This window comes from Panthera uncia, assembly GCF_023721935.1.
Source record: "Panthera uncia isolate 11264 chromosome D3 unlocalized genomic scaffold, Puncia_PCG_1.0 HiC_scaffold_8, whole genome shotgun sequence".
Taxonomy (NCBI): Eukaryota; Metazoa; Chordata; class Mammalia; order Carnivora; family Felidae; genus Panthera; species Panthera uncia.
In genome coordinates, this window is record NW_026057586.1 from 45,028,033 (window position 1) to 45,047,444 (window position 19,412).

General features: G+C 35.3%; 1 protein-coding gene across 3 annotated transcripts in view; it reads right to left on the reverse strand.

Moving 5' to 3' along the window:
* Positions 1-19,412, reverse strand: part of TAF4B (TATA-box binding protein associated factor 4b) — a 179,573-nt gene that overhangs the window by 69,551 nt on the left and 90,610 nt on the right. For all 3 annotated transcript variants that reach the window (XM_049620318.1, XM_049620317.1, XM_049620319.1), the window contains exon 14: positions 17,111-17,221. In XM_049620318.1, the coding sequence (XP_049476275.1) occupies positions 17,111-17,221 (111 nt within the window). The remainder of the gene's footprint in view (positions 1-17,110; positions 17,222-19,412) is intronic.

Here is a 19,412-nt window from a genome sequence, read left to right on the forward strand (position 1 = left end):
AGAGTACATTTATGTATGATTTCCAATTACACAAAGTTCTAAAACAGGCAAGACTATGCTATGGTAACAGAAATTAGATCAGTAACTGAAAAGGAAAAGGCTGGAGGTGGTAATGACTGAATAGGCATGACAGAACTTTCTGTGGCCACAGAAATGTTTTCTATCTTAATTTGGGATGATGGTTATAATCAAAACCAGCATGTTTTATTGTAAATAAATTATATCTTGACCTTAAAACCAAGTGCAAAATTCATCTGAAGTTTTAAAAGTCATTCGTTCCTCAAAACTTCCCCCAAAGGCACATGGTTACTCTTCTCTACTATCTGGTGTGCTCTGGTATAAAAGTTTGACAGGCACTGTGATGTCAGAATTCCATATTCACAAATATTATGACAGGTAAAGAGAATGTAGACAAAGAAATGTTTATTCCAATATTATGTGGAAAGTTGTCTGTAAATAAAGTTACCTAGAAGATCTTTTAACACCCCAGAATACATTCAACTCAGAGATTGTAAGTATTATTGAAGTGCTTGAAAATTTAAGTGTTAGCATTTCTCTATGAGGGTGTTATTACAATACTGAGTAAGCTTGATGTGTAAGCTTACTGAGTAAGCTTGATGAGAAAGTGGATGTGTCTTTCATATTGCATAATATTTAGTAACACTGGCCCCTTGTCACAATATGTTTGTAGCATAGTCCCAAATCTTGAGTCACTGTGTCAGAATAATACCCCACACATTTCCAATTACTTCATAGTAGGTACTGCCCCCCAGTTGAGAACTGAAAAATTACCAAACTACAAGACAATGTATTACATACAATACATAGACAAACTACAAGAAATAACATTAGAAACCAAACTACTAACTGGAGTGATAAATCCAGAAGATGACTGATCATGGTCAGAACCCTCCAAGTCCATAAATGTGCAATGGTGGGCTTAGAAAAAAAAAAAAAAATCAGGATACTTCCAAGGTGTTTTTTGTGGCAGAAAATTAGCAAACATTCTAAGCTAAGTCAGGCAGACATTAACTAATTTGCTTTATGGTTTCAATATTCAAACGTGCCTTTCATGTATCAATCAAAACACAACATAATAATTTAATGGCAAGAAAGGCTTGTTAGTCTACTAGCATTTTATTGATATATGCAAATTTAAGAATGGACACTGAGAACAAGACTAAAGAATGGAAAAGGACATAAGGCCACCTACATGCCTGTTACTAAGAAGAGAAAGATAAATTAATTGGCACATGGTCCTATATTAAGAGACTGAATTAGTAATTAAAAAACTTCTACAGAGAAGTCCAGAACTAGATGGCTTCACTAGTAAAGTCTACCAAACATTTAAAGAAGAATTAACATGAATATTTGATAAATTCTTCCAAAAAACAAAAAAGGAGGGAACACTTCCTAATCCATTTTATAAGACCAGTATTATTACCCTGCTACCAAAACCAGACAAAGACATCACAAGAGCACAACAGAACAATTTCTGAATACAGAGGCAGGAATCCTCAACAAAATACTATTAAAGAAAATTTAGCAGCATGTAAAAAGAACTTATACACTGATAACCAAGTGGGATATATACCCTAGGAATGCACAGTTGGCTCAACATGTGAAAATCAATGTAGTACATGTTATTAGTGAAAGGGAAAAAAGATAATCTCAACAGAGGCAGAAAAGACTTCAGACAAAATCGAACACCTTTTCATTGGTTAAAAAAAAAAAAAAAAAAAAAAAAGACAAACACAAAACAGGCTAGAAACAAAACAGAATTTCTTCAACTTTAAGAGCATCAATGAAAAACCCATAGCTAACATCATACTTAATGGCAAAAAAAAAGAAAAAGAAAAAAGAAACCTTTCCACCTAAAATTAAGAGCAAAAAAAGGTGTCTGCTTTTACTGCTTCTATTCTTCTTGTACTGAAGGTTCTAGCCAGGGCAATTAGGCAAGAACATGAAAGAACAAGGCATCCAGAAATGAAAGGAAAAAGTAAAACTACCACTATCTGCCAATAACATCATCTTGTATATATAGAAAATCTTAAAGAATTCACAAAAACTATTAGAGCTAATAAAAGAGTTCAGAAAGGTTGCTGGATACAACATCAATATACAAAAAAATCAGTTCTATTTCTATATGTGAGCAATAAGCAATTGAAAAATGAAATTAAGAAATTAATGACATTTATGACAGCATCAAAGAGAATAAAAATACTTAGGAATAAGCTTAACAAAAGGAAGTGCAAAATTTGTACACTGAAAACTACAAAACATTGTTGAAAGAAATTTCAAAAGACTGATAGGCATCAAATGTTCATGGACTGGAATACTTAATATTGTTGGGTTGGAAGTACTATTCAAACTATCTATTCAATGTAATCTGCATCAAACTCCCAACTATCTTTTTTTTCAGACATTGACAAAATGATTCCAAAATATATATGTAAATGTAAGGGACACAGAATAGTCAAAACATCTTGAAAGCAAAGAGTCCAGTCTAGAAAAATCACTTTCTGATTGGAAAATTTACTGCAAAGCTATAGTAATCAAGACATTGTGGTACTTGCAGATAGACACATAGATTGGCAGAATAGAATTGAGAGCCCAGAAATAGACCCATACATCTATGATTAATTTATTTTCTTTTTTTATTAAAAAAAAAATTTTTTTTAAACGTTCATTCATTTTTGAGACAGAGAGAGACAGAGCATGAATGGGGGAAGGTCAGAGAGAGAGGGAGACACAGAATCCGAAACAGGCTCCAGGCTCCGAGCTGTCAGCACAGAGCCCGACGCGGGGCTCGAACTCACGGACCGCGAGATCATGACCTGAGCCGAAGTCGGACGCCCAACCGACTGAGCCACCCAGGCATCCTGTGATTAATTTATTTTCAACTAGGGTGTTAAGACTGTTCAATGGGAAAGAATGGTCTTTTCAAAAAATTGTGCCAGGACAACTGGATATCTACATGCAAAAGAATGAATTTGGACCCATCTTATACCGTATACAAAAAAATGAACTCAAAAAGGATCAAAGATGTAAATGTAAAAGCAAAAACTGTAATACTCTTAGATATAAATCCTGTGACACTGGGTTACAAGCAAGCAAAGAAAAAGACTGACTGGACTTCATTTCTACAAAGTAAATACACAAATGACCAAAAGGGACATGAAAAGTTGTCCAATGTTAGTAGTCACTAGAGAAATGCAAAACAAAAGCCACAATGAGATACCCCTTTATGCCCACTGGAATGGCTATTAAAACAAAAACAAAAACAGACAACAACAACTAACGACCATCATGTAGAGAAATTGGAACGCTCATGCATTATGGGTAGGAATGTAAAATGGTGAAGCTGCTATGGAAAAGAGTTTGGCATTCCTCAAAAAGCCAATCACTGAGTTATTATTATATGACCCAGTAATTCCACTCCTAGGAATATACCCAAAAGAAATTAAGTATTCAGCCATAATTAGGAATGAAGTACTGACAAATGCTACAATACGGATGGCCCTTGAAAACATTATGTGAAGTCAAAGAAGTTAGATACAAAAGATCACATATTATATAATTCCATTTATATGAATGCTCAGCATAGCAAATCCATAAAGACAGAAAGCAGATTAGTGGTTGCAAGGTGCTCAGAGGGAACAGTTAATGGCTATGGAATTTCTTTTTTGGAGTGATGAAAATGTTCTGTGATTAAATAATGGTGATAGTTGCACAGCCATGTGAATACACTAAAAACTACTCAACTGTACACTCTAAAGTGGTGAATCTTATAGTATATGAATTTTATCTGAACAAAAAAATCCCACAAAAGATCGGCACAATCTGGTAAGTCAAACAAATTGGAATAAACATTTCAAAAGCAACTTGTAGTTACTGTTTTCAATACTTTACGGAATTCTTGGGGAAAATGCGTAAATAGAAATTCAACAATATACTCTAAATGTTATTAGAAAGTAAAGTACTATTGCGATATCTAAGGCAGATATATTGCTGTCCAAGTAAACTTGGGTTTTCACTGGTAACATTAATTGACAATTTGAACATCTAATTTGGGGAAATCTCACAGAGAAACTAAGTGTCATTTAAACTATGGAAAGATACGCTTAGCAAAGGAGTTACCAACCACTTTTCCCATAAACATTAGTTTGTTGTTAATTAACACTCATCTATCATCACGTTGGAAAACCCTCTAAGGCCTGGTATTTATCAAAAGCAGTCCTACATCACACAGGCAATTCGTGCTCTTCACAGACACTGAAGTTGGAACCAAATAGCTGCATACAAGGCTGAGACAAACAGCTACTAGTACATTAGGGAATAAGCATAACAGTATAACTGGTCATGTGAGAACAGTACAATTTAAGAAATCTAAAGACAGTCATACTAGTCTAAATTACAGAAGCAGTATGCTTATAGACACACTTTCAAAAACTGCTTCTTGGGAGCCCGACAACTTTTAGGAATCATCTTGAAGCTTGACAAGTTAAAAAAATAATCTCTCTCAGCATAAGCCCATTATTATGCTAACTATAATTAAAGTGCTTTGAAGAAAAAAAAATTTTATAAAGCCTCAAATATTCCATATAAAACTGCATTAAAACACTATTTGCCCTGGGGGGAATGGTGACCAAAATACTTAATGGAGCAGAGGAATGTAACAATAAAAATACTTGAAAAGACACGGAAATCTTAAAGGTTCACAGACAGCTCTTCACAGATAACTTGTATTTTATATACATTATACTAATTTCCAGTTTAACCACAGATATCCATGGCCAACTGCTAAAAAGACCACCATGCTAAGGTTCATTAATGGTGTCCTGTATCACAAGCTCCAAGTACTTCCCTAATCATGCTCAGTTACAAGGCAGAATAGGCCAGACCAGCTGCCATAAAGAAAACTAACTGTTTAGACCATAAATTCCAAGCAAGCTGAGGCCTAGTTCTATTCTTCTCACCACTGTACCTAGCACAGTGGGGCGACTGAATGAATAAGTGAATATAAATGCCATCTCTCCTGAATAGAGAACAGAAAGGAGATTAACCAAATAACTAAGAGATAACAAATGGCATCAGGCTTTTAGAATAACAATATCCAGTACTGAGATACTAATAAACACACACTTTCATATACTGCTGGTAGAACTATAAAGTAGTTAAACATATGTCTTGATGAAAATAAAAATTTTAAATATAAAATTTCACTTTAAAGAGGCTGGGCAAGAATGCTGTTTAAAAGAAATCACCAGGGGTGTCTGGGTGACTTAGTCGGTTAAGTGTCCGACTCTTGATTTTGGCTCAGGTCATGATCTCATGGTTAGTGGGTTCAAGCCCCACGTCCGGTTCTCTGCTGTCATGTCAGCTCAGGGCCTGGAGCCTGCTTTGGATTCTGTGTCTCCCTCCCTCTGCGCCTCCTCCGTTTGTGCTCTGTCTCTGCCTCCCAAAAATAAACATTAAAAAAAAAAAAAATTAAAGAAATCACCAATCTGAGGAATTGAAAGGTATAAGTGACAGGGACAAGAAAGGGACCTAGGAAGAGTTGACAGAGAGGGACCCACTGGAAATAAAATAGAGAAAGTAAACAGAATAGATTTCCAGACAGTAAGTGAAAGAGGTAGGCTTTGGAGCTCCTGGTCAGGTCAACAGAGCAGAGCAAGATTTCTGGAAAAGGGGGATAGTCCCCATTTCAGGTCAAATGAGGTATATGTTGCCTCTAAAATCCAAATGTGCCACTTTGTGACGGGAAAAATCAGCTAGGTATAGCAGGTTGTTATTATTTTTATTTATTTATTTATTTATTTATTTATTTATTTATTTATTTATTTATTTAATTTATTTATTTTTTACCTTAGAAAAGGTATCTCAACATAATCCAAACCACTGGACTCCTAGAAAGTTCATCAAGGTAACAGGCACCTGAATTTTTGTGAGAATTATCCTCTCTCTGGCATGCATGCACTTTACCAAAATGTCTATAGGAGTTGTTACATCCAACTCAGCAGATCAAATCATCATGGAACCAATATAATGGATCAGCATATGTCCTATGGAAGGGAGAGGCTATCCAACTCCTTGCAGGCTAGCTTATGACATAAAGTTTGATATAGCCCTGAGATAAGTTAGTGGAGGTATACTGCTGACACCACCAGTTGAAAGCAAATTAATTCTGATGGTTTTGCCTAATAAGTATATAGAAAAAAAAAAAAGCATATATCAGATCAATATTTCCATACCGAATGCCAGGGGTTGCACTGATTTGTTCCAGCAACAAAACCTCACTTGGAACAACTTTAATTGAAGCCACCATTTGATTAAGCTTATGATAACCCACTATCATTCTCTAAGATCCATCTGTCCTCTTCAATGCCAAACAGTTAAGTTGAATAGGGATGTGATAGGAATCACCACTTCTGCATCTTTCAAATTCTTAATGGTAGCTCTGCAATCCCTCCATGTAATAATTTATCTTGGTAAGTAGATAACATTCTAGTGGCTTCCACAGGTCAGTTAACCAATGTGGGATCTCTGTTAGCTGTTCAATATGTCTACTCCAATTATGCATTCCAGGAAAATGGAAATAACTGACCACATTGGGCCCACTGTTAGATGGGCCTAAGCCAAAACTCCATTGACTGATAGAAAACAGTGGTGTTTGGAATGTTCTAGAATTCATTACACTCAGAGTCAATATTCAGCAATCCCTAAAGAGTCTATTTCTCATTCCCCAATGTCCATTATTCTAGTAAATGGCTGCAGGTCTTTGGGGGAAGCCTAGAAGCAGATAATAGTATAAATTTTTGGCTATATGGCAGGACCCAGCTTTCCCTTCATTGAAAGGTTCTTGGACCTGGCTTACATCTGGGGACAGATTGAGGGGTTATAAACTCTGTTGAGGTCATTCAAGTCATACTTCTGTTCCCCAGGTCTAGAGCTCTTCTGTATATAAAAAATCAATGAATAATTCATAAAGTTTCCCATCTATCTCAGCTGTACAGATACTATAACCAAATTCACCCATGAAAAAGATCTCTGCCAACTCAGAATTCTCTGATTACCGCTTTGGCTTTCCTTACCATTACAGTAACCACACCCTCACCCTTTGTCTTTTGCAATTAAGTGCCAGTATTTGTTGCTGTCACCTGGGATTCCATTACTCCTGAATAATTCAAGGATCCTAATTTGATGGCAATAGTTATCCTGTCATTCTTTTAAAAAACAGCCAATAGAGCTCTTCAAGGATGTTGGGGCTCTCCTCCTGAGTGGATTTCTCAGAGCTCTGAGAAAAGGAGTGGTCTCTAGACTCACCTGGGGAACACGTGTGATCAAGTTTTTTGTTTTTTTAATGAAAAACCCACTCTAGCATTCTAATCTCCTTAAACCTTTGGATAACTTCCTCTATACTATATAAATAAAGTTCTAGCATCTATCTCAACTTTACTTAGTTTAGGCCACCTTTTAGTGTAGTTTTTAGTTAACTAACCAAGCAAACTGTTAGAACCACTCATAGCCCTCTGACCTAGTACCTTCAATCTGGAATCTCTGCTTAGTGAGCCTTTATCAATAAATTCAGCCTGATTCAATTTTATATACCTTCTGCTCTATTCCATTCCTATACCATCCCCCAGGTAATTGCAGATAAATCATTTATTTCTTTCAGTGTGTATCACACTTCCTCATGGGTAACACTTAGTAGGTAAGTACCTCATGCCCTGGGGGCTGTTGCAAGGGGGTTACAGAGGTATAAAAGCAATGAGAGGTGGTGAGAGAAGATCAGCAGTCTCTTAAAAAGCAACTTAACTACCTTAAGGCAAGCCATTATAGATTCCTCAGGAGACTAACTTCCCTCAGACAGAGGTAGGATGGTAAAGTAAAGGTGGCTAGGCAGAATTAAGGAGTCCAAGGTACCTAGCTTCACTGGAATCTGCCCATATTCCCCACCCCAATTTTCAGTTTTCCATTCTTTCTCTACATAACCTTAACACAAGAGACTACCAAACTAGAAGTTCAATTTATATTGTAACTCAGCCACCTGCAGGATTAGATTTTGGGTTTGGTTTTCAGAAATCTCTGCCTTTGTCTACAAGAGATAGGGGTTTCTTTTACAGCAATCATAGAGGATTTCACTTCTTTATGTGGATTCTGAGCTCAGAAGCTAAAGCCGTTTCCTTTCCTAAGTTCCCCAATATAGTTTGAAGGGATCAACCTATCCCATTATTATTATTTTCATGTTAAAATGTTCTGTGGCAGTAAATACTTGGTCTCCCATAGTCTTACCTTTTATGGGCACTTGATTACTAGTGTCTAAAGCTGATAAACTAACTGCTTTGGTATAGCAAGCCATGGATCACCAGTGTCCCCTCTGCCACTTGAAACGGCTGCTAATGCTTTTAAATGTAATTAGACCTGAGAACCAATTCTGGAAAACCTAGAACTAATTTAGGAGCCCATCATTACTACATTACTGTTCTTCTACAACTAATTATGATACAGGTGTCTTTATCAGTCGGCATTTGAACAGAGAACACTAGGAATGATAGAGAATATGGCATTTATAATGGAGATTTGGCCTTAAGTAATGGTGAACCTGGTCAATTTATGTTCAGCTGTTGATTCTGTCTGGGGCTGGGCCTGGCCCAGTGTTTGGAGAAGCCGATAGAGAGGAAATGGGGGAAGCTGAGGAGCCCTGTGGCTCTCCCATGCCAAGAATGTTTGTGAGCTGCAGTAGCTCCCAGGGTGCCCATGCTTATCTTCTGAGAGTAAGAATATGGATGCAGTCTCACTTCCACCTTGCAAAATCAAAACACCTCATTGCCCACAGTAACCAGGAACTATGCAAGAAAAGGTATTCTGGGAAATGCAGCTCTACCTTACCAAATTTGACATAATACAAATACACCATACCATCTTTGTCTTTTAAAAAAAAAATACTTGTTTGGATTTGACCTAAGTGTCAACTTTAAAAAAAAAATTTTTTTTAATGTTTATTTATCTTCGAGAGAGAGAAAGAGCGTGAGTGGGGGGAGGGGCAGAGAGGGAGGGAGACAGAATCCGAAGCAAGCTCCAGGCTCTGAGCTGTCAGCCGAGCCGGATGCAGGGCTCAAACTCACAAACCGCAAGATCATGACCCAAGCTAAAGTCGGTCGCTTAACCGACTGAGCCACCCAGGCACCCCCCCTATGTTTTAACTTCTAACCCTTTCTATTATTGCTTATTTCTGCTCTCACACTTTCAGTTCCCAAGGGTCTTCCATTTTCTCTAGTCATTGTTAAAAATAGCTTTTATTCTTGTTTCATGTTTGTGACACATTCTGCTTTTTACATTTTTTTTTCTAGTTTCCTACTGCTTCATACCTTTTCTTCCACATTCTCCTTTTAACTTTTCATGTAAGAGGTTTCCCTTACATATCTGCTTATCCTTGCCAACATGTTCATATTAATACTTAAGGCCTCTTCTCTTGGTTATTATTATTATTTTTTTAGAAACAATGCCTCCAGTCTCTAGTCAATTTCAACTCAAATACTACTAAATACTCTTATTGCTGTTTTCTCTTCTCTTCCTTATTCTTGTGTATTTATGTTTTCACTCCTTTACCAATATTTAAGGGAAATTTGGGAAGAAGGAAAGATAAATCCATAATGTGCACTTTAACATATTTTGCATGAAGTCCCTGAACATGGCTGACAAAGTCAACCTCTGTATCTCTGGAAAATTTAAAAGAGGCAGATCTGTTTATGGAAGTGTGAATTAAATAACATTTTAAAAACGAGGAGCTACTTCTTTATTTAAAGTAATAACATGCTCTAAATTCCAGCCAATCTATGTGATATTTATAGCCAGTGTTAGATGACAATAAGTATGTTTAAATCTCCAAGTCAGCTATAATAGATAACAATGCACACTTCAGAAGTTATGGTTCCACTGTAGCCTAGCACAAAAGAATGGTGGTAAAAAATGGCACTACCTGTGCCCCTCAAGAACATAAAGATTAAAGCTGTGCCCTTTCATGTCAAAAAACCTATTTTTGATTTCAAACTTTTAATTTATTGCTAAGCAAAGTTTCGTAAAAGCCCTTTCTTCTCTTATCCCTCTTATTTTTTTTTTTAAGTTTATTTATTCATTCTGAAAGAGAATGCATGGGGGGTTGAGGAGGGCAGAGGGGCAGAGAGAGAGAGAGAGAGAGAGAGAGAGAGAGAGAGCGCATGTGAGAGAGAATTCCCAGCAGGCTCTGCACTGTCAGCGTGGGGCTTGATCCCAGGAACCTTGGGATCATGACCTGAGCTGAAACTAAGAGTAGGAGGCTTAACTGACTGGGCTACCCAGGCACACACACCCCCTCCCCCACTGAAGAGTTAAAATCTTATAGGGTAGCATTCTAGCCTGCTTCAAGACAGAGCAAACATATACTATCCACTTGATAATTTCTTCATTCTGGTTAGCAAATGAACACCATTTTAAGCAACATATACTAGACACATCAATACTATAAGCACCATGTAGCTGATTTGGTACTGAAACCACTTAATTTTAAAAGAAATATCAGCAATTTTAAGCCAATTGAATAATTAAATGTTCTCAAGAGGCCTCATTTATTTATGTTTGTAAAAAAGCAATGAGAGTAAAACTGCATGTTGAAATTCCAAAATTTGTACTTTCATAGCTCCAAAATTGCTTTTATGTGTAATGATGGGATTTTTAAGATATGTTATAAAGTAAAAATAAAACCTATCTTTATATTCAACAAAAATGAAGAAATATCATTATTAATGTTGGATCATTAATAAGCTATGTGAACTATTTGAAAGTACTGTTAATAAAGATCCTTTCTAATCCAAGGATCTAAAATTAATACAGGAAGTACAGTTAATGTCTTAACATTCCAAAGGACCCCACGCACATGATCTAAGCAATATACATAAGCAATACAAACATGCAAACACTCTAAACCTTAAAGTAGGTTCTAATTTACTGTTATAAGTATCTGTATAGCCTATATTAGTTTAAAAACTAATTTCATATTTATGTATATGTGTATATATAAATACATATTTATATAAAAATACACCCACACCCACACATAAAACTTCAAACCACAGCAGTAAATTAAGGACAAATTCAAGTATTACCAAGCAGTAAATTTTAACTATTTCCCTCCCTTAAAAAATTTTTTTGGATGTTTATTTATTCTTAGAGAAAGAGAGAACACAAGCAGGGGAGGGGCAGAGAGAGAGAGAAGAATCTGAAACAGACTCCAGGCTCTGAGCTGTCAGCACAGAGCTGGACATGGGGCTTGAACTCACTAACCTCGAGATCATGACCTGAGCCAAAGTTGGATGCTTAACTAACTGAGCCACCCAGGCACCCCTATTTCTTCCCTTTGTAAAGCTGACAGGTTTATGGTATAAATAGTTGATTCAAAATGATAATTGGTACTTGTTGCTTTTTGCCAGGGTTAACACAAGGAAGACAGTAGCTGATGCTATTCAACTTTTTAAAAGACTTCTAGAAGAGGAAAAAAAAAAAAAGAAAAAAAAGGACTTCTAGAAGAGAATATCAAATGTAAATCTATAAGGGGCCAGTTTATTTTTTTACATTAAATATAATTTATTGTCAAATCGGCTTCCATACAACACCCAGTGCTCATCCCAGCAGGTGCCCTCCTCAATGCCCATTACCCACTTTCCCCTCTCCCCCACCCCCATCAACCCTCAGTTTGTCCTCAGTATTTAAGAGTCTCTTATGGTTTGTATAAGGGGCCAGTCTAATATATGGGTTATACAAATCTTTTTAAGGATAAGAGATAATTTTGCTTTATTTTACATAACAGAAAAAAAATACTAAAGGACAAAAGTCCAAAACTAATTTCTCCAAATGTATTATTGTTGATTTATTATCAACAAAAATGATAATCTATGAATGTGAAAGGTACTAGTAAGCTTAATTTTCTGCATTTTTAGTAGACAAAAAAAAAAAAAAAATGCATTTAAACTAAGGAGTTATTCTTCAAAGAACCAGACTCTACTTCACTCCCCTCTGGGATTATCTGCTTATCCTAACCAATTTAAATCAAATAGGTAAGATTTCAGGTTCCCATCTACAAAGAAGATAAAAAGTAAAGCCTCAGTTTCTGGTTTTATACATAGCTTCTGCATTCTTTGTGAGGGAATAAGACAAATGAATAAAGAGTTTTAAATAATTCCAGTTAGGGGCACCTGGGTGACTCAGTAGGTTAAGCATCCAACCTAGGCTCAGGTCATGGTCTTGTGGTTCGTGAGTTCAAGCCCCACGCTGGGCTCTGTGCTGATTGCTCAGATACTGGAGCCTGCTTCAGATTCTGTGTCTCCCTCCCTCTCTGCTCCTCCCCTACTCATGCTCTGCCTCTCCCTCTCAAAAATAAACATTAAAAAAATGTTTTTAATAATTCAAATTAATGCAATTTAAGTTACTGGGAGGGCAAATAAATCAGTAATAAACCTAAAACATCATTTCTCCAGTTTCTCATTTTTAAAAGAAAATGGCCTTTAAAGTTAAAATATCATAAATAAAAATCAACAAATAATAGTCTTCAAGCTAATTTCAAAATAAGGATTGTACTAAAATGTTACCAGCTCATTAAAGAAATGGATATTTTCAATTTAGGTTAGCATTACTTAAAAGTACTGTTATATAATACAGTAAAATCTGACAACTACCTAAGCTTAAAACCCAAGAAATATAGGGGAAAATGTACACGCCTAAATTCTCAAAACTAAAGAAGCACCAAGCAAACACACTATTCAATACATTTAAACACAAGTTATGACACATCTGTTTTGAAATTTAAAAATTAATAATCTTGCATTTTAATGCCAATAGAAAAATCATATAAACTAGTTTTTTTTAGCTCTGAACACCAAAAATACATTTCTCTCTGACCCCTAACCTATGACCTTTCTCAGATTTGAACATACAGTAAAAGAAAAAAACACTTAAAAATCTCTGATTATTGTAAACCAGGGAATGTTTTGTTTTTAAAATTTGTGACAAACTCAAATGAGATAGAGAAGCAAAGGTCTCAAGAGATTAATGGTTAACATTTCAAATTTACTATGGACCATGAAGACTACTTATAAAATATGATTAAAAGATAAAATAATGGTACTATTACTATGATGACAATAATGATAATTTACTAAGTCCACTCGTGAGGCCAGAAACTAGCTAAACACTTTGCAGAATCCAATCTTTAAAACATTACAGGCTGGTATTATACCCATTTTCCAAATGGGGAAAATTGAGGTACTGTGTTTAAAGGAGGTGTCAAAAATTATAAAACTTAACAGTAAAGAACAAAACCCAGATTTGTCTGTGTTCAAAGCAAGTGTACTCACCCCATGTGCTATAATATAGGATTTATTGTATAATACTAATACAAAGGAAGGATAGGAATTTAGATATCTCTATAGCTCTTTCTCAAAGGAGGTGTAAATAATAATTCTGTGGATGGGAAAAAAAAATTATAAATAACTATTCTTGCAACAAAGAAACAAGTATGCTAAGTCATATATATAGGAATATGCTTCATGATGAAATAGCATGCCCCAGTTTTAATAAAATATTTACACACATTCATATACAAAGAGACCAAAAATAAAGGGCAGTGGGTCATCCTGTGGTAGAGAAATAATAAAAACATAAAAACTCTCCACTGGGCTAGTTTTACCATATTTTTATTTTTTAATTTTTTTAATGTTTGTTTATTTTTGAGAGAGAGAAAAGAGTGAGGGAGGAACAGAGAGAGAGAGACAGAGAGACAGAGAGAGAGACAGAGAGAGACACAGAATCTGAAGCAGGGTCCAGGCTCTGAGCTGTCAGCACAGACACCGATGTGGGGCTCAAACTCATAAACCATGAGATCATGACCTAAAGTTTGATGCTTAACCAATTGAGCCACCCAGGCATCCCTACCATATTTTTTCAATACATTAAGATGTGCAACCTTGAGGACATTATGCCAAGTGAAATAAACCAGTAACAAAAATACAAATACTATATGATCCCACTTACATGAGGTATTTAAGTAGTCAAGTTCACAGAATCAAAGTGGAATGGCAGTTATTAGGGGCTGTGGGGAAAATGGGGAGTTCTTAATGGGCATAGAGTTTCAGTTTTACAAAACGAAAGAGTTCTGTAGATATGTTGCACAACAAATTGAATATACTTAACGCTATTGAACTGTGTAACTTTAAAATGGTTAGGATGGGGAAAAATAAAGATTTTGTAGTAATACATAAATAGATATATATCAATAGAATTAAAAATTAAAATTTTATTTCCTCAATCAGTAGCCACAGTTCAACTGCTCAACAGCTGTATGTAGCCATTCAAGACAGCATGGATACAACATTTTCTCACAAAAATTTCTATTAGATAGCACTGGATCACAGTATACAGAAACAGACCCAAATTCATATGGGAATTTGTATTCAATACTGAATCTGTGTGATAAAGGTAGCACTTCAAATCAGTGGGGAAAGAATTATTGAGTAAATAGTATTGGGACGATTTGTGAGCCTGGGGGAGAACAAAGAAGAAGGGAATAAAGATAAAGCCATATCTTAACTCCTACTCAAAAGAAATTCTGGATGAATCAAAGATTTGTACTTAAAAAGTGAAATGATAAATGTATTAACACATAATTCTAATTAAGAAAGGCCTTCCCAAATAGAATGGAAAGCCAGAGCACAAACACTCAGAAGATCTTCTTTTTAGGAAAATAAAATACTTTACAAGAAAGCCTAGACAACTGGAAAGGGGGGTGGAGGGGTGTGGTGTGTTCCATTTTCTTAATCAATTGAAAAACATAACTCAGTTGCAAAAAGTAAACTGAAAGTACCAATATACATAGGAAAAAACTGCTCAATTTTACTTGCAATTTAAATACTCCATTAAAAATTACATTTTCAACCATCTAAGGGCAAAGATAATCTCAGTGTTAATGTTAAATAGGAACTAATGGATTTAAAAACTGATACAACTTATTCAGAGGGTCATTTTTAAATATGTAACAAAAATCAAAAGCAACAAACAATATTTATGGATAAAATGATACTGAGTCTAGAACTGACTAAAATAACCTGAGGAAGGGGCACCTGGGTAGCTCCGTAGGTTAAATGTCTGACTCTTGATTTCAGTTCAAGTCATGATCTCATGGTTCATGAGTTTGAGCCCCATGTCAGGCTCTATGTTAACAGTGAGGAGCCTGCTTGGGATTCTCTCTCTCTCTCTCTCTCTCTCGCTCTCGCTCTCGCTCTCACTCTCTGCCCTTCCCTCCCATCCTCCACACATGCTCACTCTCAAAATAAATAAATAAACTTAAAAAAAAAATAACCTGAGGTATAAAAAACCAGAGAAAGTTGGTACAGATTTAAATAAGACTGGGTATACATTGATAGTAGGTGTACCAGAGTGGTGAGTATATGGGGGGGGATTCATTATACTATTTTTTGTGTGTTTGAATTTTTCCAAAAAGTTTTTCATGTTATGCATAGCCTTTAAACCAGGAATTCCATTGTTAGGAATTTAGCCTACAGTTACATTATACAATGTAAGTTCAAGAATGTTCTGGAAGAAAACTAAATTTCCATTACAGAATGGGTTGAGTAAATTATGTTTATCTACACATTGTAATGTCCTATACCTTTAAAAAGTATGGAGGTCAATTATGTGACGGAGATTACAGAAAAGGGGAAAAAACATCAAGGGCAGAACAATAGGCATAGTCTGATCACAATTAAGTAAAAACAAAATCAAGCACGTGGATCTGTGAACACCCATAAGATACATGTGCATATTCATAATAAATTTTTAGAAGGCTATGTCAAAAATCTTAATAATGGTTTCATCTGGTTGGGCAGGAGACGGGGAACTAGAAATCTGTGAGGAGGGACACATACTTTTCAAACATTTTTTATACTGTGATTTTTTGGGGGACTTGTGAACATATTGCATTCATTACATTTATAATGAAAAACAACTAGATTTTTTAAATCCTTCCTCTACTGAGATGATTGTCATTTATTCAGGAACTGTCAATGTTCAGGGTATATGTTAGAGAGGAGCTGGTCTCAAAGCATATTTAAATTTTACAGAGCAAAACAGATGAGCCATGGCTCTCCTATTGCTGACCCTACCTCAGTGGTACCTGTATCTCACCCTGATGATCGATCCACAAATCTAACATTACATCAAATAATTGTTCTAGAGATGTAGGTCAGCTTCTTTCTTGGTGCTAATCAAACAATTAAAAATTTTTATTGAGTATGTAAGTTCTGTGGAGGAATACAAATGAATAGGATTATATCTGCTCAAAAAGTTTAAAATCTTGCAAAGAAAAAATATGCATCATATAAGGAACAGAGAAGAATCTGCCATGCAAACACATTATGTACTGAGACAAGAAGTCAATGAAAGAATGTGTAGTTGGGGTTCATGCAAGAAAAAGATGGCAGATTTGATCTTAAGATATGAACTGGGGGCATCTGGGTGGCTCAGTTGGTTGAACATCTGACTTCGGCTCAGGTCGTGATCTCATAGTTCATGAGTTGGAGCCCCACATCTGGATCTCTGCTGTCACTGCAGAGCCTGCTGCAGATCCTCTGTCTCCCTCTCTCTCTCTGCCCCTTCCCCACTCATGCGGGGTCGGTCTTTCTCTCTTTCAAAAATAAATAAATATTTTTTAAAAAAACTTAAGAAAAAAAGATATGAACTCGATTTAGATATACAGTAGGAAGAGGATTATCTAAGACCAGTGGAAAGAATGCACAGAAATAAAAAAACTGAGATAATGTGACTCATTATGAGTAGAGACGGGGGTGGGTGGAGGGAAAAGGAAGAAGTATAAAATAAGTAATCAAGAGGAGTAAAGTTCAAGATGATATATATCCTAAAAAAACAGGCAAAGTTAATATTTTATAAAATAGGCAAAGGAGAGTTTTAACAAGCATTTGGCAGCACCGGCATGCAAGGTAGAATAAACTATGTACATGTCTTTGCTTCCTTTTGGCTTGCTTTCTTGACATGAAAAATAAAATAACAAACATTACTTCAATACCTCACTTCCAGACCCAGATTCTAGTGGTCTCTTCTTTCTTGGTCCAATAGCCGCAAGAGCTGTGAGGTTAGCATCTCTATGCTGTATCTGCGCAAGCTCCAACTGTTGTAACTAGAAGATGGAACAACAACAACAAAAAAGTCAATGTTTTCAGAGTCATGCTCAGAAGGAGGAAGAAACTGATCATTAAGCCTATTTCTGTGTTCTTTACCAAATAAGTTACAGTATAAAATAAATGATAAATTCCCCTAACAGTCAAGAGCACATCATTTCCTAATACCTTTACTCCAACAAACTCTTTAGTCCTGAATCTCTAAACAATAAGAGGCAGAATTTAGGTAAGGAAGAAGTATAGAAGAAAAGCCAGGAAAAAAAAGGGCATCTAGTGCTTAATCTATCCTTAGTTTAATCGCAGGTAAGAAATACCTGAAGAATAAATTGAACAGTAAATTGGAGAGAAACTGGCCACACTATAGTCAACTTTTTCAAAATAAAAGTTACTTGAAAATAAAGACAGTTTTTGTAAATTATAGGAAAGAGTTCTATGCTGTATGGTTTACAAACTACTTCCTTGAAAATTTACTCATTTAACTCTTACAACCACATTAAAAAGTATAATATTAATTATAATAGGATAGAAAGTTATACATATATGTACCATGTACCATCTTTTTTTTTCTTTTACTAAGGAAGACATGCCCTAAGAGCTTAGAAAAACTTCATAAAGGTTACATAAATAAATAAATAAGTGGTAGAAACAGAACTCAGAGCCAAGTGTTCTTATTACAAGCCCTTTCTATAGATCACACTTTCACATGGATTTACTCTATATTTATCTTCATGCTAAAAACTGAAAGTACTATTTTGCTGTAGAGTTTTTATCATAATTAACCCAGAATATCCAAATCTACAAGATATAATTTACTATGTGGGTACTCATGAAAGGTGCTCATGAAAGATGCCCCATTAAAAGACAGATAAATAAGACATTAGAATTGTAAAATAAATACATGAAACCATAGTATCATTTCACAAGGGCAGGTGAGTGTCAAATGGTATTTCAGAAAGAAAAGAAAAGAAAAGAAAAGAAAAGAAAACAAAAGAAAAGAAAACAAAAGAAAGGAAAGAGAAAAAGAGAAAGAGAAAGAAAGAGAAAGGAAAGAGAAGAGAAAGAAAAGAGAAAAGAAAAGAAAAGAAAAGAAAAGAAAAGAAAAAAGAAAAGAAAAGAAAAGAAAAGAAAGATAACCAAGTCAAAATAAAACATCACTACGAGGTCCTTAAGCTTCTCCAGAAGAGGAAGAACATTCAGTTACCATCAAAATCTTATTACTATGGAGAGAAATGAATAAAGAACCTGCCACTGGTTGCTAAACAAATATTCAAACAATATCAGGCTCTAAGATAACCAATTGAAAGTAATCTGTTGAGGAACCCTATACATACACATTGAACATTCTTTAAAAAGAACATTGACCAGGGTACCTGGGTGGCTCAGTCAGTTAAGCTTTAGACTTCAGCCCATGATCTCACAGTTTGTGAGTTTGAGCTCAGCATTGGGCTCTGTGCTAACAGATCAGAGCCTGGACCCTGCTTCAGATTCTGTTTCCTTCTCTCTCTGCCCTTTCCTGGCTTGTGCTCTGTCTCTCTCAAAAATAAACATCAAAAATAATTTTTTTTAAAAGAGAATTGACCAAATTTTGAACATATTAAAAAAAGAGCAGGATGAAAATAGTAAAGTTTGTGGTGAAATAGGCAGTCTCAAGGAGATACAAAGTAAAGACCACTTCACTTTAATACCATTTCATAGTATTAAAGACCAAAAATAATCCCTAGGTAACTGAGTCTTTAGTAAAGCAGAAAACATAACTAAAAATAAAAAAAAAAAAATTAACTAAGAACCATTCTCCATTTGCTTTTCACAAATTACAGGGAAGAAAACTCTCTTTTAAACTGTAGTTTTACACACACACACACACACACACACAATATATATATTGCTAAAAAACTGTTTTCAGGGGTTGTAAACTGTCCTTTGTTGATGCTGGCCTTTTAAAAAGTATAGATAGTTTCAGAGTCTGATGCTGTCATAATCTGGAACTTCTAGGTGCGATTTTAATTAATCTACCCTGCAGCACAAATCAAACAATCAGCTATATTTTTTAAGTCTTTCCCTGGAGAAAATTAACATCTGCAAGATAGTCACAACAAATAAAAAGTTTTTAAATTGACCTCTGTCATCAAAATTCCCTACCTATGTAGTAAAACATTTTCTCCCACTCTGCAAAGTATACTTTGGTTTTCT